Source organism: Macaca mulatta, chromosome 3 (genome assembly GCF_049350105.2).
Source record: "Macaca mulatta isolate MMU2019108-1 chromosome 3, T2T-MMU8v2.0, whole genome shotgun sequence".
Taxonomy (NCBI): Eukaryota; Metazoa; Chordata; class Mammalia; order Primates; family Cercopithecidae; genus Macaca; species Macaca mulatta.
In genome coordinates this window covers 162,328,896-162,350,904 of record NC_133408.1, presented here as the reverse complement: position 1 = coordinate 162,350,904, position 22,009 = coordinate 162,328,896, and the positions used below count along the sequence as shown (strand labels likewise).

Here is a 22,009-nt window from a genome sequence, read left to right as displayed (position 1 = left end):
TAAATTATTTTAGTTTTTATATAATTCATACTATATTTTATCCATAATTAATTAAGAAACAAAACTTATTGCTACTTTGAGCTATTTCTGTTTTATTGGTTAGTAGAATTTGGAGTTTAAAAGGATACTGCAGCTCATTTAGTCCAATCTCTTCACTTTCCAGATAAAGCAACTGTGGCATAAAGATGCAAATTAAATTCTTCCAGTTCATAGTGGCATCTACTGTATTGTTATCCTTTTGAGGGCAAGACCATGGACATATTATCCATTTTAGCAACAGCAGCTGTCTAGCAGTTTCTGACTGACAGTATATGTCCAATTAATGTTGGAGGGATAGGTGAACAAATGAATAAATCTGAAATTTGCTTAATTCAGTTTCATTTCTCCTATGCAAAGTTTTGCTAGAAAGTAGAATTAGTTACTTTTGTTTGGATGCCTGATATCTCTAATCAAGTAATAAACTGGAAGAACAATTATAGAATATTGTACAATTTGGATCCTATAGTGAGTGAAGTTCTAGTATGTTTAGTCTTCTACCTAAAATAGAAGTAAATTGAAACATTCTCAAGTTTATTACTAATCTCTTTTAGTCACTACATTAATAAAATAACACCTGTGTATCTCAGAGCTATTTAAAATCACTTTAGAATATCCCATTTTATTCATTTATTCATGGATGGACATTTAGGTTGATTTCATATCTTGGCTATTGTCAGTAAAGCTGCAATGAACATTGGAGTGCGGTTATCTCTTCTATATACAGATTTCATTTCCTTTGAATATATACCTTAAAGTGGGATTTTTGAATCATATAGTAATTCTATTTTTAATTTTTTTGAGGAAACTTCATACTGTTTTCTGAAATGGCTATATTAATGCACATTCCTACCAACAGTATGCAAAGGTTCCTTTTCCCCCACATCCTCACCAATGCTTATCTTTTATCTTGTTGATAATAGCATTCTTATCTTTTATCTTGTTGGTAATAGCCATTCAGGTGTGAGGTGGTTTTATTTGCATTTCCCTAATGATTAGCGATGTTGAGCATTTCTTTCATATATGCAGGGGGATTTTATTCAGCCTTAAAAACTGAAGAAATCTTGTCATTTAATCAAGCTGGGAGACATTGCGCTAAATGAAATATGCCAAGCACAGAAAGACAAATACCACATGATGTCACTTACATGTGGAATCTAAAAAAGCCAAACTCTTAGAAGCAGAAAGTAGGATGGTGGTTACCAGGGTCATAGGCTTGGAGGGGATGAGGAATGGGAAGATGTTGGTCAAAAGTTTTCGTTAAGATGAATCAGTCCCAGAGGTCTGTTTTATGGCATGGTGACTATGGTTCATAATCATGAATTATACACTTGAAAATTTGCTAAGAGAATATATCTTAAATGTTCTCAGCACATACACACACAAAAACTATGTTAGATGAATATTAAAACATCATGTTTTATACTGTAAATATATATGATTTTGTCAAGTATACCTCAGTAAAACTGGAAAAAAATACTTACCTCTGTTGCCTTTAGCAGTGGTATGAGAAAACACTCTTATTCCCTGATAGTTTGTATTATATGCACTGTATGAGTCAAGAAGTCCTTAGATCAGAAGTGCAAGATTCAAATTAGTTGGTTGTTCAGCATGACAAACTGAAAAGTTTGAAACCTGATTTTGAAGACATTAATTCGGGTATTGGCTCTGCCACAGTAGCCATGAGGCCACAAACAAGTCACATAACCTCCCTTCTGCCCATGAATCGTTCCATACCCTGACCTTATTCCCCACCATCTTCCTGTGTCATTTACTTTTCTGAATTTATTTGATTTTTTGAGCATATGAAAATGTATCACAGAGAGTTCTCAACCTCATACTCACCTGTCCACCCTGCTTTCCCATTGCTTAAGTGACTACTGACTAGTTTGCATACATATAAAATGGCAAATTGGGAAGTTGTTTTTTTTTTTTAATTCTTATAAATTCAGGGGTTATAAGTGCAGTCTTGTTACATGGTTATATTGCATAGTGGTGAAGTCTGGGTTTTTAGTGTACCCATTACTTGCATAGTGAACATCATGTCCAGTAAGTAATTTTTCAATGCTCACCCTCCTTTCCCACTGCCCCCTTTTTGGAGTCTCTAGTGTCTATTATTCCCCACCTCTCCATATATCCATGTGTACCCATTGTTTCACTCCCATTTGTGAGAACATGCTGCATTTGACTTTCTGTTTCTGAATTATTTCACTTAGGATAATGGCCTCCAGCTCCATCCGTATTGCTGTTAAAGACATAAGTTCATTCTCTCTCATGGCTGGGTAGTGTTCCGTGTGTGTGTGTGTGTGTGTGTGTGTGTGTGTGTGTGTGTACACATTTTTATTTATGCAATTAAAAATTTTATTTATGCAATTGTTGATAGACATTTTGGTTGATTCTGTGACTTTGTTATTGTGACTAATGCTATGATAGGCATGCAGGTGTCTCTTATTATACTGATTTCTTTTCCTTTGGATACTTAGTAGTGGGATTGCTGGATCCAATGATATTTCTATTTTTAGTTCTTTAAGAAATTTTCAGCCAGGTGTAGTGGCTCACGCTTGTAATCCCGGCACTTTGGGAGGCCGAGGCGAGTGGATCACAAAGTCAGGAGTTCAAAACCAGCCTGGCCAATATGGTGAAACCCCATCTGTACTAAAAGTACGAAAATTAGCCAGGCGTGGTGGTGTGCACCTATAGTCCCAGCTACTCTGAAGGCTGCTGAGGCAGGAGAATTGCTTGAACCCAGGAGACAGAGGTTGCAGTGAGCCAAGATCATGCCACTGCGCTTCAGCCTGCCTGGGCAACAGAGTGAGATTCTCTCTCTAAATAAATAAATAAGAAATCTCCATACAGTTTTCCATAGAGGTTGTACTAATTTACATTCTCACCAACAGTATATAAGCATTCCAGCTTGGAAAGGTTTTTATTAGTGTTATTTTGGTACATTATTACATTGTGATTGTTAGACCTTGCATAGATTCCTTATTCATATGAAGAACAAGAGCTCACCTTCACACTTTAAGGTGGTACAGGTTGAGTATCCCTTATCCAAAATGCAACCAGAAGTATTCCAGATTTTTTATTTTTTCAGAATTTGGAATATTTGCATTATACTTAATGGTTGATCATCCCTAATCCAAAAATTTGATATCCAAAATGCTCCAATGAGCATTTCCTTCAAGCTTGACCTTTGAGTACCATATGGATGGTCAAAAAGTTTAGGGTTTTGGATCATTTCTGATTTTGGATTTTCAGATTAGGAATGTACAACCTGTAGTGGGTTTTTTGTTGTTGTTGTTGTTTTGAGATGGAGTCTCGCTCTGTTGCCCAGGCTGGAGTGCAGTGGCGCAATCTCGGCTCACTGCAAGCTCCGCCCCCCTGGTTCATGCCATTCTCCTGCCTCAGCCTCCCGAGTGGCTGGGACTACAGGCACCCATCACCGCGCCCAGCTAATTTTTTGTATTTTTAGTAGAGACGGGGTTTCAGAGTGTTAGCCAGGATGGTCTCGATCTCCTGACCTCGTGATCCGCCCGTCTCGGCCTCCCAAAGTGCTGGGATTATAGGCGTGAGCCACCGCGCCTGGCCTGTAGTGGGTTTTTAATTTAAATACCCACATCTATCAGTAGTCCATGAATTAGCTGGCCAATCCCAAAACATTTTGCCATAACTGTATTTTCCAGGCTCTTCACTTTAAGGATACAGCTGAAATAATTGTCCAAGTCTAGACATTGTACCTCCCTCTTTTCCATCCTACCGCCATATGTTATGGATTGACTGACATTGACTTGGCTCTAAAAATTCTTATTGTACTTATTAACCAAAGATTAAGAACAAAACTAAAATTGTTATAATATTTATGAAATAATTAAGGAAATAATATGTTGAATTGAGGGAGGTGGTGTAAAATTGAAAGTGTCTGTTGTTATCTTGAAGTGATTTTCCTTTAGGTATTTATTTTACTTCAGTTCCAAGTTATTTAAATAACAAGACAGTGCCTACCGTTGAAGGGTGATGTGAGAATTGATTTAAATTTCACAAAGCATTCCAAGACACTCAGTTGATAGGTTCTCCATAAATGGCAGGCATTATTATAATCAGACTAGTAAAAAGAAAAATGATAAAGCTACTCGTGCAGTGTCCTCTAATAGAAACTGTTTTGGTAAAGTAATATAAAGGTTATGCTATTCATAATTTATGGCTGAGGGCAATAGATCAAGAATAATGATGCTTTCCTGTCTATATAAGTATTCAAAACACAGATATAGCTGTGTTGGAGTATATTGCTGTATGTAAGAAGGATGAAATCAATACTTTATAAACAAGAAAAGTGATCCATGAATATTAATAAAAGACTTTCCTTAATTGAGCCCTGAAAAATATAGTGACTGCCAAACTTGATTATGTCTTTCAGAATCTTCAGGAAAGGCTTTGAAATAAAAGAAATAATTCTTAATCATGAGGTTATATGGAACTTGAACTTTGTTAGTAATAGAAGCATAATGGTCTTCATTCTGGTAACCAAAATAATCGGCTTCATTGTTAAACCTTTAAAAAATTTTCAATTTATTATAAGAAAAGTCACAACTTTGTTTAACTATGTTAATACAAAATGAGAGAAAATTAAGAATTTCAAAATATTTTTTACAAGCAGAATGCTTCAGGTGTGTGCAATATATAAGCACACACAAAGTAAGCAAAGCTGATGGTAGAAATCAATATGTAAAAATATCTTTAAATCACACACTTACCAGGAGAAATTTAAAAGGTAAATTTAATTTTCCTTTATGATGAAATTTTAGCTTTTTTGTCTAGACATTGGTTTCTTGTTGCAGCTGCAACAGTTTACCAAAAACTTAGTGACTTAAAACAATACAAATTTATTATAGTTCTGAAGTCCAAAGTTCAAAATGGATCTCTGTGAGCTAAAATCAAGCTATCAGCAGGGTTCTGTTTCTTTCTAGATGCTCTAGGGGAGAATCTGTTTGTCGTGTGTTTTGTATTGCCTTTTCCCATTTCTAGGGGTTGTCTGCATTCTTTGACTCGTTTCCTACTTCAATTACGAAGCTAGTAATGGCTGGTCAAGTCCTTTTCACATCAATACTGACTCTTCTGCCTTCCTCTGCCATGTTTCAGAACCCTTGTGACTGTTTTGGGCCCACCTGGATAGGTGAATAATTGCCTAATTAGCAATCTTAATTTCATCTGCTACATTAATTCTCCCTTGCCATTTAAGATAGAAACATATTCACAAGTCCTGGGGATTAGGACCTGGGCATCTTTGGGAAGCCAGTATTCTACCTATTGCGTTCCAGATATGGAAGGATGAAAGTTTCATAGATTTTGAGAGACTGGTAAGTAAACGACATACTGTAGAATTAATTACCATCATTTTCTGTTATCAAATTTTGGCAGTAATTTAGTTATCAAGACTTTTTCCCTTTTCATCACAGTGAAGTATTAATTTTAGGTTTACATTTTTATTTCTAATTTTTCTAAGCATCCACCCATCCGTTCATTCATCCATCCATCTTTCCAACCAACCATCCAACCAACAAATACTTGGTGTTTACAATAGACTGTGAAGGAAACTGTGGTTAAGAAGGCTTAGAGATTTTTAAAAAATGGTAACAGTCAAGAAATGGATATGTTAATTAGCTTGACTCTAGTGATCAGTTCACTATGTATCAGAACATCAGGATGCATACTTCAAATATATGTAATTTCAATAAAACCTGGTGAGAAAAGAATGTCTTAAAGATACTCATTTAAGCGACCCTATGTGCTACAAATGAATTACCCTGTTTACTCCACGATAGCTCTTGCTCTCAAGGAGCATACGCTACTAAGGGCTTGCCAAATGCCCCCTGCATATTATTATTAAATAGAGATGTCAGGAAAAACTGGAGAATGGTTGATGCATCTTTTCTTTTCCTTGCTTTGTCCTTAATCCTCCCATCATGCAAATAACAGAGTTTCTAATCTTGATCTTTTAACAAGCTAATGTCAAGGAAAAAATATCTACTTAGGATAATACTTTGTTTTTCTTCTACCTCACTTTATTTTTTCAAAAAAGGACCTTTCTTATTTATTTAAAAAATGTACCGTATAGAAGGAAGGAGATGTGATGTGTGGCTCTCTGTTGGGCCAAGTACACATTTGGTAAAAGATTGGGAGTTTGATCAATTCCATATTGTAAATTCCAAAATTCTTTCCGGCTTTGAAAATAAAGGAACTCGATTTAGCCCGTGGCCAATAAGGTTGACAGAAGATTTAATGCTAATCTTTCAGTATACAAAAGAGCATTGTGTCTGTAAGAGTGAGCAGGTGTTCTTTGTTTCTGCTAAGTAGGATAGGAAGCCATGATATTAAATCAAATAAGAAATAATTTAGATTTAGCAATCTCAAGTGTATTAAAACACAGGAAACTGTTACTAAGGAAGAATATAGATTTCCCTTAGACAAATCATCTGATCCATATTCACATATTATGAGAGTTCTGATATTGGGGCAAATATTATACGTGGTTATTAACATCTGCTAAATAAATACTGAAGTGAAAAAAACTTCAGGTAGTCCTTTCATAATATATGCTACCTCAAGGTCCTACGCTCTCAAGAAGGTATTTGAAAGATTTGCTAGGGACTGTCATTATGAACCTTTGCTAAAGTATAAAATCTCTGTCAATTGAAAGAGAAAAAGAAACATCAACTAAACCCAAAAAGTCAAGGTTTCTCACAGAGATAGGCTGCATTTATCTGGAAAGATGTTCCCTCAGCCATTTGCCTAAAATATCCTTTGTCTCAAGGACACCTGTTTGTAAGCAAAAATGATTTTTAATCAAAATTGATCCATGCTTTCTGCTAATTGTGTTTTTAGTTTCTTCTTACTCTGTTTGAGGCTAGTTCATCACTTAGTTGGATATGAGAAACCTGATCACTCAGTCACATGACTCATCTCTAAGATGTATGTAGCTAGAGAGAGGGTGATATTCTTTACTCAAGAGTATGAAAATTTGATTTTCATTCTCTGGTTTATAAACATTGTTTTACTAGATGTTACCTATATAGGATAACACACACTTAGCAAACACATTTCTTACAGTCTATCCCTAATCTTCCATAACTGCTGGTTTTATCCAAAAACTTAACCTTCTTGTATCTCCTTCAGCCTACCTGTCTGTATTGTCATCCTCCCTGCCTTTACACACAGTAACCTTCTAGTCAAAACGATTTTGCCCAACTTACCTGACCTTGCCGACATAAACCTTAAATGAAGTCTTATTCTATTCCTCAAACATACTATGTCCCTCACACCATTGCCATCTGGCTTCAACTAAACTTTTTCCTGCTCAGATCTCCAGTCACCTCTCTCTTTTTTAACCAGGCAGTAGTCTTTCAGACCCAACAATGTGTGACCTCTTGATCCCCAAGTGACCCTGATGCCCCCTTCCTACTACCTAAAAAACTCTCCCCCTTAAATTTGGCACATCACAAACCTCAGCTTTCTTCTACCTCCTTGGTGACTGGTCTCAGTTATAGAGTCCTGTTCCTTTTCCTAACTCTAGAAAGGTGGTGCCCAGAGGGTTCTCGAGTTCTCTTCTCTTATTTATTTATTTTTATTTTTATTTTTTATTTTTATTTTTATTTTATTTTTTTTGAGATGGAGTCTTGCAGTGTCACCCAGGCTGGAGTGCAATGCCGCGATCTCGGCTCACTGCAACCTCCACCTCCCGGGTTCAAGCTATTCTCCTGTCTCAGCCTCCCAAGTAGCTGGGATTACAGGCATCTGCCACCACACCCAGCTAATTTTTTGTATTTTCAGTAGAGATGAGGTTTCACTGTGTTGGCCAGGCTGATCTCAAACTCCTGACCTTGTGATCCACCCGCCTCGGCCTCCCAAAGTGCTGGGATTACAGGCATGAGGCACCGCACCCTGCCCTCTGTTCTTATCTTTTGAGAACATAAAGAGAATTGACATGGCAGAAAATATAATGAGTGTTTGTACTGATTGAAGTTCTTTTGGTGGCGAGCAATGGAAACTGACTGAGGCTAAGTCCAGGGAACAGAGAAAAAGCTCAACAGCCAACCTTGGGGAAGAGCTTGAGAACCTAGAGTAATGTTAAGAATGTCAGCATCAGAATCATGTGCTTTTTTCTAGATTGCCACTGTTACAGTGTTTGGTTTCAACAGCCCCCATATCTTTATTTTTCATCCCCTCCCCATGTCAGCCTTATAAATCTTACGTGTTTTTTTAGACTTCCAAATGAAACTGTAATTACTCTATGAAAGCTGTCCTGATTTTTTCAAGAATTGCTTAATGCACTCATCGTTGAGCTAGAATTGTATCATCTGTGTGTCTACTATTTTGCCACAAGATATGGTGCAATTATTGTGGTTCCAGGGTCTTTTTTCCTTTCTCTAAGCTAAGAGGCATTTATGGGAGAAGGTAGTGAATTGTCTATCTAGCCCCTCTGTTTTTCTAGCTTGTCTCCCCCAGCACCCAGTGCTGTTTTGTTTTTTGTTTTAGTTTTTCGGGTGCTTGTTGAAGTAGAGTTTAGCAATTTAAATAGTCTTAATCTCACAGGTCACAAAGCTTAATTATGCACAAATGTATGTAGTTTGGCCTCAATCAGGTATCTCAGAAAAGAAAGTGACAGCTTATATATTTTAAGAAAAAGCTACTTCTGAACCCCTCATCACTAAACATTTCTGTGTGTAAATGTGTATTTTATATTTCATTTTTTAAGTCTTAGTTTTTTTTCTTCCTGTATATTAAATTTGATGGAATTTTAAACAAATCCTAAAAAATCATTTTGTGGTTTCCATTACACCCTAGCAAAGATGACAAGTAATGCTGACGTTTTATTATGAAGAAGATACATTAGCTTTATGTTTAAGATAAGAAGTCATCTTTGTGTCATGCTGACACGACATTTAAAGTGTTGGTGACAAAAATAAACAAGAAGCAGAAACGTATACAGAAAGGTTAAGAGAAATGAATGGTAAAGAACAAAATAGTTTGCTAAATAGTATTAAAAGTTATTTGTACAGAGCTATAATTTAAATGTGAACTTAGGATACAGAAGGATCCTTAGTAAGCTTTTATATCTGTTAAATATTTTAATTATTATGACTGTCAACATCAGACACAGTCTCTGTACATGAACTGAGTCCTGTTGAATTGGAACTGCTTCTAATAAAAAAAACAAATTCTTTAGTCACTTATTTACTTTTGAAAGATTTTGAAACAAAACACCTTGTTGATATACTAGTTAGGATACTGCTAAATGCTGTAACAAGAAAGTCGTTATATTTCAAGAATTCAAAATAATACCAGGTTTGTAAGAGTTTACCGCAGGTATTCCTGACAGAAGTATGACTTTCTTCCACATGGTGATTTAAGGCTCTGATTTCTTTCATTTCCTAAGGTATTCGTGTTCTCTGAACTTGACTGGCAGAGGAATAAAGTGGGGTAAAGACATCAAACCTGTATCTTGATCACCTTTTCCCAAGGTGACACATGTCACTTCTCACCCCTTTAATAGGAACTTTTATATGTCCCTACTTAGAAGCAGGAGGATCTGGAAAACCTGGTTCTTGGCTAACTAGCTGTTTACTAGCAACAGTTCTATACTGGTGAAAGCATGAATCATGGCAGATAGTCAGACGATGTGCCATAGTTCACCCTTGTGCCACCAAGTTGTTTTGTTGCCCTTCTTCCTACACATAGAACACATTCACCGCAACTCAAGAGAAACAGCCCAAAGTCCTATTTCATTTTTATATCCAGTCCAATATCTGCATCACAGTTAGCTGTGGTTCTTTGCAGTCTGGCAACCTATGAACTAAAGTTCATGGTAACTGCTTACGACACCTTCCCTCCCCATTCTGCCTCAGCACAAATCCAATATACAGTAAAGGAACAGGAACAGGAGAGCTACAGGTAAGTTTGCCATGTGGAAAAAGGAAAAGCAGGAAATGCACGGCAGTAATTGTCCAATTACAATAATGAAATCCTATCTGGCAGGCACCATGAAGACACCCTGCCAAGGAAGTGTTCCAGATCTCTTGATCAGAGCTGTATTGTGTATTCTGAAAATAACTCCCTCGTCCTTTATTCTCCATGGCCCTCTGGGCTCTACACCTTGGGAGCTTCTTCCTTATCTATTTATTCATGGCGAAATTGGAAAAGAAATATGACCACCTTCAGCAAACTATCGCAGGAACAGAAAACCAAACACCGCATGTTCTCACTCATAGGTGGGACTTGAACAATGAGATCACTTGGACTCCGGAGGGGGAACATCACACACCAGGGCCTATTATGAGGAGGGGGAGGGGGGAGGGTTGGCACTGGGAGTTATACCTGATGTAAATGACGAGTTGATAGGTGCTGACAAGTTGGTGGGTGCAGCACACCAACGTGGCACAGGTATACATATGTAACAAACCTGCACGTTGTGCACATGTACCCTAGAACTTAAAGTATGAAAAAAAAAAAAAAAAGAAACATGACCACTTTTTTGGTTGTGCAATTTGGGAGCCTGGAAACTATTTAACAGACCATTTTGAAGTTTAAGTTCAGCATTTACCAATGCACTTCTCTTAGAAACAGAAGATTTCATATCTGTGGACCTCCCCTTGTTACACGTGCCAATGTTCACACCTTTATCAGTCAGTCTGTCCAGAAAAAGAAACATTTCCAGGTCTTTCCAATGGAGGGAATGTAACATAGGGAATTAGATATACATATGATAGGGAGAAGCCAAGCGAATGATTGTGAATATACCCAGAAATTAACTAAATCAGGAAACCATTGCATACTCTAGGAAAAGAAGAGCAATAGGAAGAAGTGATATTATCAGAGCTAAGAGTGCTGTTAATAAAAGACAAAACTAAGTCCTATTGAAGAGGAACTAAGCTCCTTGAGAGATGTGAGCCATTCATATTCTTTAATCTTTGTGTATCCTCACATAATAAGAACTCAGTGTTTGTTTAATTGAACAGAGCTGAGCAATAAATCCTTCCACTGTCTTCAGTTAGAAATACCCATCACACTTTGGGAGGCCGAGGCGGGCGGATCACAAGGTCAGGAGATCGAGACCACGGTGAAACCCCGTCTCTACTAAAAATACAAAAAATTAGCCGGGCGCGGTTGTGGGCGCCTGTAGTCCCAGCTACTCGGGAGGCTGAGGCAGGAGAATGGCGTGAACCCGGGAGGCGGAGCTTGCAGTGAGCCGAGATCGCGCCACTGCACTCCAGCCTGGGCGACAGAGCGAGACTCCGTCTCAAAAAAAAAAAAAAAAAAAAAAAAAAATACCCATCAAAAAAATAAAATGTGGCAGAAAGAATGGTATTCGATATTGGGATAGCCTTTAATTTGTGGATCAGCCCAAATCAGTTATCTTGGGACCTAATTTAGCAAGCCATCATCGGCATTTACGGAATGAGAAATTGTCAAAAGTTTTAATTTAAATATTCTCGTCCTGTATAAGAGTTTAGAGTTTGGTACAATGCCAATTTTTATATAAACATAGAAGGAAGAATTAAAAAGCAATAAAGTCTGTAAGTGGCTCATGCCAAAATATTTTTTTTAAGTTGGAATGGGGGATGGGTGTGGTTAGAAAGAGAAAAAGCTTTCCAGACTTGTTAGGAAAATAGCAGCTATAGCTACAGTGGATATAGAGCTCTATCTTAGTCTTTTATTCTTTTTTGGAATAACCTTCTAAGTTGATAATGATATTGCTTTGTCTACTGGTTTGAGCCAAAAGCTATCATCTTATTTTTCTTTACTGTCACTTAAGAAAGAATCTGTAAAATATTACATTGGATATTTTAGCAGTCAAAATGAATTCTAGAGTATGATCATAATTGTGAAAACATTGCAAATGTCATTTAGTTTGTTCTTAGATGTCCTTTATATACTTAAGTATATGGATATGCTGGATTCAACACAGCTATGGCTTTTAGGAAAGGCTTGAGAAAAGTCTCAAAATAGTAGATACATTTAACAACTTGCAAATTGAGAATAGTTTGAGAAGCTTTTATGACTATGTTGTCTTTCCTAGAGAGAAGGAGAGTCTTGCCTAAAGATTTCTCGGTGAAGATTTCTACTTATACTATAAATGAAGATTTGAGGGTAGGGGAAGGGTATGACAAAGTCAATTGCCATGAATGCTTTCAAAACATTTTACTATTAGAATCTAAGAATAGAAGGCAACCTTCTTAAATTGATAAAGACTATCTGTAACAACTTGAGACGGGACTTTGTTTTGTTATATTAAAGTAAAATTATAACAATATTACAAACAAATTTCAGATTCACAATCACTTTGTGTTGCAGCAAGATTTATACACAAGAAGATATGTTTCAATATAGTTTTAATGGACATATTTGTTCTGTGAAAAAAAAATTTAGCATACCTGAGAATGTTTATAATTCTTCCATTCATATCTAAGCTTCAGGCTTATGGCTTAAAATATAATGCAGGGCACTTCACATATTTGTTTTGTCTTTTAGCCTATAATGCTCCCATTTAAAAATATTAAGACTTGGATGTAAACTGTGCCTAAATATGTCATAACTGATTTTAAAAAGGGGAAAATACCTTTGTGTTATCTGCATGGTACCTAACATCTGAAGAGTAGGCTTCTCTTTCTTGGGTTGACTCTGTGAAGTGAGGGTCGTGAAATAATCACTTGTTAATTTGGCGGTTTTATTAAAAGTAATCACTTTGTTTCAGTCATTATAATATCTGTAGTTTTGAAAACATGTCGGGAAAAAGTCCTTCTTTGGTATTGATCTAGAGCAGAAAATGTGCTGTTTTCCATCTCTAATTGAGTTGATTTCTTTTAATACTATTTTACAATGATAATAAAACATGAGGCATATTTGTGCTGTTTGAAATAATTGGCTTTGGTTTTTAAGGATGTTATCCATAATTTCAAAGAATATCTTTCTGAACTGCTTTGCCCTGAGGAGTTTAGAATTTTCTTGAAATTATGGGTGTCTCTTGAGTATTTTTCAACGTCAATTCAACTGTAGCTTGTTGTGCTATTAATTCATTATGAAGTGACACAAGAAGAAAACTCATTATGTGATAATGTGAAAACATGTATTTGTCAAAAAATAAATTAAGTCTGTATTGAAAATCCATCAGCTATTGTAGTAGGGAGTCAAATGGTTTATTGGATACATTTGGGTGTTGACACTGTTTTTTCAAACAGGTAAACATAGAAAATATTTTAGTTCCAACCCATAGACACTCTATATCATGCATTTAAATATGGTCTTTTTTCCATACAGGTGATATTATATCCAACTTCTAATAGCTCCAAATCAGCTGAATTACACCAAATGGTAGTTCCAAAAAATAGCCAGGATTCTGACTTAAAAATCAAACTGGCAGTGCGAATGGATAAACCAGCACATATGAAGCATAGTGGGTGAGTATAAATTTGAGGATTGTTTTCCTGAATTATTGAATTTCATTTCAGTGTATTGTTTTTGTCAGTTTAGTGAGAGAACCAGTATAGCAGGCTTTTACACAGAGTTTTCTCAAAAAGTGACACACGCAAGTTATCTTACTCAATGTTTTTAGACCCAAAGATGGCTTTATAGCTCAATACATGGGTCTTTAGTTAAGATAACTGTATGCATGCTACCACAATATTGGAACTTGATTGTGTTAGTATTACTCATCAGTCATATTGATACAGGGCACGATACCTTCTAAGAAACATTCTTCAAATTACAATAATAGTTGAAACAAGTTTAGCATTGAGATCCCTAGGAATAAAACCTCCATAGACTATATAAAAACTAAAACATAGTGTAGATATAACCCAATGAGGCTGTATATATTTTGACAAGAGGGATATGAGTGTTCATCCAAACATGTGAGTGAGAACTGAATCAATATTGGAGAAAACTGTTCTTGCCTGGGGAATAAGTGCAGGTACTGTCTCCTGGGGATCACCAGGGGTCAGAGTCAGCCTTCATCTCTGCCAAGGTTCTTTGTCTGTTGCAGCTGGTGATGAAACAGGTCTGAACTCTTGAATAAAATGAATTTCCATAAATCCAGGACTTTCTCAGAATAACACTTTGGACTTACTATGGCCAAATCCCAGCATAGGGTTATTAGCCATTAGGAAAGAAAGGCGACCATTTTTCTTACTGTGGAGAGTAACACTTTGAACTTACTATGGCCAAATCCCAGCATAGGGGTATTAACCATTAGGAAAGAAAAGGTACCATTTCTTTCTTTCCTATGGAGGAAAGTAGTTGTTGAAGTGGCTTACCCTGAGTTTGGCAACAAACACAGAGGTCTTAGAAAGTGTATCTTTGTAATAAGCAGAGTCTGCTGGCATTGGGGCCCAATCCCTAACATCAGGGTGGAGCGAACTGATGATTCAAAAAATGAGGAGGATACTTTGGATGACCATTAGGGGAAACAAAGTTAGGCTCTGGGCAGGGGGAAATCCAAGGTATACATTACAGTTGGGATGGAACTAAGGACTGTATTGCTTTTTGGTTTAGTAGGCAGCATGTGCAGTGTCAGACCTCACCAAAGGGAAAAAGTACATGAGAGGGTGGGCTCTTAGAAGGTGAACCATGATTTGGACAACCAACGTTATGCATCTTTAATGTAGTAATGTAAAGTCAAGTCTAACTATGGCTTAGCTTATAATGCACATAGAGTGTCTGGGATTTAATATTTAATTCATGCATCCATCTATCTGCTCACCAGTAATTTATGCAGCAGGCATGTATTGAGCACTTACTGTCTTCCAACTAGGACACACTTTAATATGATATTATTGCAGGCCTATAGGAACTGGCTAGTCAGGGATTCAGACTTGTATGTAAATAATTATGATAGTGAGTGATAAGTGCTATAAGACAGAAATGGGAACCTGGGAAAAATAATGCCTGATTTTTGCCAGGTACAGTGAATGAAAGTCTCACAGGACACCTGACTTTTGAGATAAAACTTAAAGGATAAATTTATCAGGTAGACAGTGGGAGAAATGTCATTCTAGCAACATGACAGCATGTACAAAGGCAGGGAGTCCTGGAAGGACTTTTAGCTGATGATGACAAGTTCAGTGAAACTGTCAGAGTGCTTTGAGACTAGAGAGAGTGCTAGTGCTCTAAAGTGCTTAGAGACTAGTAGAGTTACACATAAAAGAACACAGTATGTTCCAGGAACTGCAGTTGTTTCTCCACTCTTTTTTACTCAGTCCCTTTTTCTTTTGATGAATGGCACAATAAAAAAGAAAAAAAAAACAAAAAAAAAACAAAACAGGAACCTATCATAATGTCAAGATGGCCCTAATTTACCCGTCCACAGTACCATGCCATGGTGAATACCCCTGGACCTTCAGCTTGTCCCAAGAACAAAGATTGAACATGCATAGGGCAGGTCCTGTAACCTTTAACTCCAGTGGGAAGAAACCCTTGTTCTCACCTGGCAGTTCCTTGGTTTAGCATACTCCAAGATAGGTGAGACAATCCAGACCCCTTACAAGGCTTGATTTGGAGGTAGGGTTTGTTTTTTTCACATCTCTTTGAATCAATACCCCTAGAATGGCCCTGCAATTGACTTCTGCCCAAGACTAAAGGTGAAGGAAAAGACTAAAGAGGATATATCATAGTCTCTTAATTTAATCCATAAAGCTCAGGAACTCACTGAAGGACTCAGACCAAAAATGCATCATAGCCCAACCATATCAATTATTATCTAACATTGCTAAGAGATACAGGCATTTCTAGATATTTAGGTATCTCTTCAGTTTGTGATATACACATTGAAGCAATGTTAGAACTGAAAATTATCTGTGATGTTATGCTAACATAGTATGTTGTATAGCAAAATTAAGAATGTCATATTCTAAAATAGTGATTTGATTAAAATATTTTAATACTAATATTAGAAGAGTTGAACATTTTCAACATTGCTATAATAATAATTGATCCCTACGGGCAGGGAGTTAGAGGTGCTTTAACGTAAGCATCTGTTCTGTTTCCTCAGTACCCATGTGGTAACAGTTTTACACATTTTGAATAATACACCTATGTGTAAACATATTGGAGAACATTTCACCTACAGCATAGCTATATTCATCTTTTTCTGAAGTACTTCATAAATGGATTTCACTGCACTTAGTTACATTTAAGAAGAGAAAGTTAATCTTTTTCTTCCAAGTATTCCATCATACACCAAAGCAATAATGTAACAGGAATAGTAGGTTAATAGCATTTTGCTTTGAGCCTGGATCGTGTTTTGTTGATCATTTCTCCTATAATCAATAATTAACAGATGGATAATTTTAAAAGAGACAAGTCAAGTTTTTAAAATATTAATTTATCTTTAAAATACAGCAAACTCTTGTTACAGATAGAGTTGTTAGGTGGATTAAAAAATAAATTGGAGGATAATGGATTTTTATCTTCAGAGCACTTTAGACTTTGAAATCTTTTGGGACTTCAGTAGTAAAAACCTATTCTCTGTTTTAATAATGTGGACATCAAATATATCTTTCTTGCGTGAACTATTGTAACATGTATTCTCTGTTTTATTCATTTATCACTTATCTATGGCCCTTAAAAAATATTTTTATCAATGTTATTTATATTTGTCTGTGTGTTCTCAACTGTACTCTGTTTCTTAGACCTATTTGAATTCTCAATGCCTCCCACAGTGTATGATCAGAGATAGATATTAATGTGAATAATGATGGTGAAAATGTAATATTGTGCTCCCTAGGGTATTAAGGGAAAAGTAATACAAATGAGAGTAAGCCTTATTTACAAATTGAAACTTAAAGGTTCTAAACACAGTTTATAGGGAATAGAACATAATTTTAATGTAAAAAAAAATGCCTAAAATAAATGAAATAAATGGTGTTTAGTTCTCAGTGTTGCATTTTAAAATGACTGTTTTTTTAAACCAGAAGGTAAAATGCATCCAATCTAAAGCTCATGTTTCTGATAACTAATCAGTCTACCACTATACATTATAGTTTATTTGAGTATGACTAACTACATGTAAATGAAAATTAAGCATAACGATGACTCCATCCTTTTAAAACCAAACTGAGCATTACCACAAGACGTATATTTAGCAAAAACAAGTTTATTTATTCTTTTGGAATATGTCATCTAAACTAATTATAGAAACTAACCCTTTGATAAATCTGTTGAACAAATTACCAGCTACGTTTTGAATGGTTAAATGATTCACATCCAGCTTTTGAATTTATTTTCCTGGTTTGTGTGTGTGTGTGTGTGTGTGTGTGTGTAACATGAAGATAGAAGTGTTCTTGAACAAATGGGTTATACTTTAGCATAGCCTAGTGGCTAAGTAACAGTATTAACTTAAAACTCAAATAACTATTCCTGTTTTTATTAAATAAGATTATTTTCCTAATTCAAAGGTTATTTTCTCAACCAAAAGGGTAAAATAAAATGGAACTAATAAATGATGGTTATGACAATTAAATCTATAACTGAAAAAGAGAAAATTGGCTCTCACAAATATGTGGAAGCATTATTACCATGATCTATGAGAAGTCTGCATGCAACTGATTACTTTTATAGTAAAAATAGAGTTTCATAACTATGTAACTATAGAAGACTTTTATCATAGTTTCTAATTGGTAAGAAAATTTTAGCAAAACCACTCTCAGATGAATCTCATATTTCTCTTTGTGTAGAGTCATGCTTGGCTATTTACACATTTGTTGAATGAACGGATGGATTAAAATATTTTGACATTGTCACAAACAAAACTCTCTAATTTCCATCATAAAGATGGAAAAGGCATTGGGCTCATCTCTTGTTGCAAGGAGAGACAATAGTTGAACTTCCAGCAGGAAAAACGAGACAAGCCCCACACTGGCTGCATTGTGGCCCCACCATTTCCCAGAGAGAGGGCCAGCTGGGCATCCAGAAATTGGAGCAGCATGCCTATGTAAACTGCATTCACACGCTAAATATTCAGACATTGTATTTGCTCATAAAGTGAAATGACTGCGCTCTAGTAAAGTTCCATTATTTAGCTTATTATTCCAGGTTTATGATCTCCAACTAATTTAGGGGAGGAAAATCTTAGCTGCATCAAGGTAGTATTTGCTCAGAGGGTCCAGGCTTTAAACAAAGCCTAGTCTGTTCTTTCACAAAGAAAATTGATATTTCATTTTTAAATGTACCTTTTAGAATGACTTCCCTCTATGTCCTTGTCTAAAATAACTATGTTTGGACATCTGACCTTGACCTGAACCTATGTATGTGTAGGTCTATTTGCATTCCCAGGTTGAACTTGGCCCAGCCTGGCTTATCCTGATTTCACCGAAATCCTACTTGAGTCCCTTGAACTGTCATCATCATCATCATCATCTTTTTTTTCTTTTTTTGAGACAGGGTCTCACCCTGTTGCCCAGGCTGGAATGCAGTGGCACCATCTTGGCTCACTGCAACCTCCACCTCCCATGCTTAAGCAGTCCTCCCACCTCAGTCTCCCAACCAGCTGAGACTACAGGCGTGCACCACCACCCTTGGCTAATTTTTTTGTATTGTTATTAGAGACAGGGTTTCGCTATGTTGCCTAGGCTGGTCTCAAACTACTGCCCTCAAGTGATCCTCCTGCCTTGGACTCCCACAGTGCTGGAAATACAGGTGTGAGCCACTGTGCTCAGCCTTATAATAACATTCTTCAAGTTTTAACCACATCATTTGACTTTATTCAAAAGAAAATGCTTAAAGACAGATGAGAAAAATAGAAATGTACAAATCATCATTAATTCCTTGAGAGTATAAAAGTTATATCCCTATTAGGGCCCTTTGCTTAATTGTTAGACTTTAATTTACATTTTTATTTGACAGCTATTATGGATGTAGATAAGGTAGTTTGTTGCTCTTTGTGTGTTTATTTTTCTGCTAACTTTATTTTGTCTCCTCCCTATGTCCAAGGGAGAAAAATGAAAATATTACATAAGGGCTTTAAACCATGTCTGAGCAACTGACTTGAATGATTTATCTAAGAAATGAGCTCAGATTCTAAAAATAGAGAACACCTGGAGATTATTTCATGGCAAGTGAGAGGAATAAGAAAGCACTTTTCCTTTAATTCAGTCTAATGTTGTGTAACACTTTTTAAATTACAGATATTTTCAGTGCATATTTTAAATAACTGGTGGTGCTCATTGTATGTTTTACTACAATTTGCTAGTTCAACTTTTAATTTTCTTGTTTAAATCATTAAACAAGTTGATTTGATCCATATAGCTCTACCAGTCTATCAAATCTTGCTAGTTGTGGTATTAAAATTTGTCAAGTTTTATGATACATTGTTGATCTCATTAGACTTACATACCAGGTGAGTTAGTTTTAGTTTCATCTCAGTTATTTTTATTTTTAATTGTAGTTTTGTATGTGATTTTTATTTTAATTTAAAAATAATTTTTAGACAGGGTCTTATTCTGTCTTCCAGGCTGTAGTACAGTGGCGTGAACAGAGCTCACTGCAGCCTCCATCTCCTGGGCTCAAGTGACCCTCCCACCTCAGCCTGCTGAGTAGCTGGGACCACAGGTGTGTGCCACCATACCTGACTAGCTTCTTTAAAAAACTTTTTGTAGAGATGGGGTCTCCCTATATTGCCCAGGCTGTTCTTGAACTCCTAGACTCAGGTGATCCTCCTTCCTCAGTCTTCCAGAGTGCTGAGATTACAAGTGTGAGCCACCACACCTAGCTAAATTGCTTTATTTGAAGAGGGATTGATAAACCTAAACAGCTGACTCAATACTTACTGTCTACATGATTTTTATTTTGTAGTTACCATCACACCCAAGACATTCATGTGATTGTATAATTAGCCTAATTAAATGTTTTGTGAAAATAATCAGTGAGAGAGGCTAGTGTCATTGAGATTAGGGTTCTAAAGACCTTTGCCATTGCCAGCTCTACTCTAGAATGCTCATGGTACTCACCTCCTCTCTTTTTTCTGTCCCTTATCAGATGCTGTCTCTACAGCAGCCCATCCTGTTTACCCAACAAAGAACCCTTCTCTCTCTGCTTCCAATTCTACTTTTAACTGGCTTCTTTTTTTTTTTAAGCTCTTATCATTATCTGTGTTATATTTATTGTTTATTAGCTGTATCCTCACCTAGAATGTTACTGCCATGGTGTAATTTGCTATTGAGTAGCTTCCCAACTAAATTTGATTCCCATAGGGTAGGAACTTTGTCTTACTTGCTATTTTTAAACCCAATTTTTAGAACATTGCCTAATACTTAGTAGAAGCTAAACAAATATTTGATGAATTGATGAACTTTTTTTAGAAAAGAACAGAATGCAGAAATTATGCTCACAGTTGTAAGTGTTGGACTGATTGTTTGGATAGTAACTTCAAATTAATCAGCACCACTGTAAGGTGGATTTGTTGGAGTGTGTTTCAAAGCATTATTGCCCCAGAAGAATTACAGGAAGTCTCCCTTATTTACAAATTTAAATTTGACTATAAATCTAAAGACTGTATTATAAAGAAATATATTATTTTCCCAAAACTTTAAATTGAAATTAATTACTCTTTGTAGGGAGGCTTGTTGCCTGTCAACAGTTATTCTTAGACCATCCCTGTGGTTGAACTGTAGGAGGAAGTTTTAGCAACACTTCTTATGGGTGGAGTATACCCCAGGGTTAATTTGTTTTAATTTGTAAGAATGATGTATTATGTAACCAATACTTATCAAAATTAAAGGCAAAAAATAACACCCTAGATTTGAGCTTTGTTCACACTATCTTTGTGGACTCAATAAAAGTCATTTGCTTTCTTTCTGCTACAGTGATCCTTGAATTTGAATAGTCATGCTATATTTATTTCAGTATTTATTCTGTCAATTCTATTTGGTGTACACTTTTTTTCCATTTAGATCGGCTCAAAAATAATTCATGAAAATATTTTCCCCAACAGCTGACAAAGAAGAATGAGGAGAAATATACAAGGAACCAGTGTTTTAATGATTAGACAGGCAGGAGGAGTCCTAGACTGTATACAGAGATGAATGGACTAAGCAAGTAAAAGCATGGGCTGACAGTACCAAGACTTGCAAATATTTCAGAGTCAGAGCGTGGCAGTGGACCAAAATCAGGACAAAACTTAGGAGCAGAAGGTTACATAAACTAGAAAGCAGGAAGATACGTGGCAGTAGTGAAGGGCAATAGCAACAAAAGTACAGCATATGGCAGCAAAGCTGGACTGACTTGAAAGTCCCTGAAAAAAAGGAAGGAAAAAGCTTAGGGAAGATCAGCAGAGGTCTAAAGAGGAGAAAATGAGTGTTTATGGAACATAGTAAAGGATAGGACGAGGCCTAAAAATACAGGAATGACGAAAAGGAATCTCTTCAAAAGTAGTCCAAGCTTGTCTGTTAGTGTGTTTAATTTTGGCATTCTTTCCATAGATGTTAGCATATGGATATAAGGGTCCTAAAGAATATTCCTACTCCTCTCTATGTAATCATCACTAGCACTTACTTGAATGGGGCATTGTTAATAGGGTATAATATCATGGCCACAGCCTCCTATGTAGACTATCTGAAGCACCTGAAAATCATAAGTAAACAGTACTGGGGAAGATTATACAATAAACTTGCTTTAGCATAATAGATGTGTGTTCAGATTATAAAAAGAAACATCACTACAATTTTAACATTAATACCAATGTCGATAACATGAACAGAGGAAAGAGTTTACAAACATTACATTTGTAATTATTCATCCTGCATTCATTTATATCCTTAAGGTTAGTACATTAGTAATTAAATCAGAAACAAAAAGCACATCTTATTATCATGATTAAAAAAATGGTTTGTTACTTTAAAAAATACAAATGTATTTTTAATGCCTCTGGTTATTTTACATATCAATATTAATACTTCTAAAACACATTTTAAAACATGTTTTTGACAGTAGA

General features: G+C 36.0%; 1 protein-coding gene across 8 annotated transcripts in view; it reads left to right on the top strand.

The window, feature by feature from the left end:
* CADPS2 (calcium dependent secretion activator 2) overlaps positions 1–22,009 on the top strand; it is a 572,739-nt gene that overhangs the window by 310,218 nt on the left and 240,512 nt on the right. For all 8 annotated transcript variants that reach the window (XM_028846226.2, XM_015134824.3, XM_077997218.1 and 5 more), the window contains exon 8: positions 13,345–13,484. In XM_028846226.2, the coding sequence (XP_028702059.1) occupies positions 13,345–13,484 (140 nt within the window). The remainder of the gene's footprint in view (positions 1–13,344; positions 13,485–22,009) is intronic.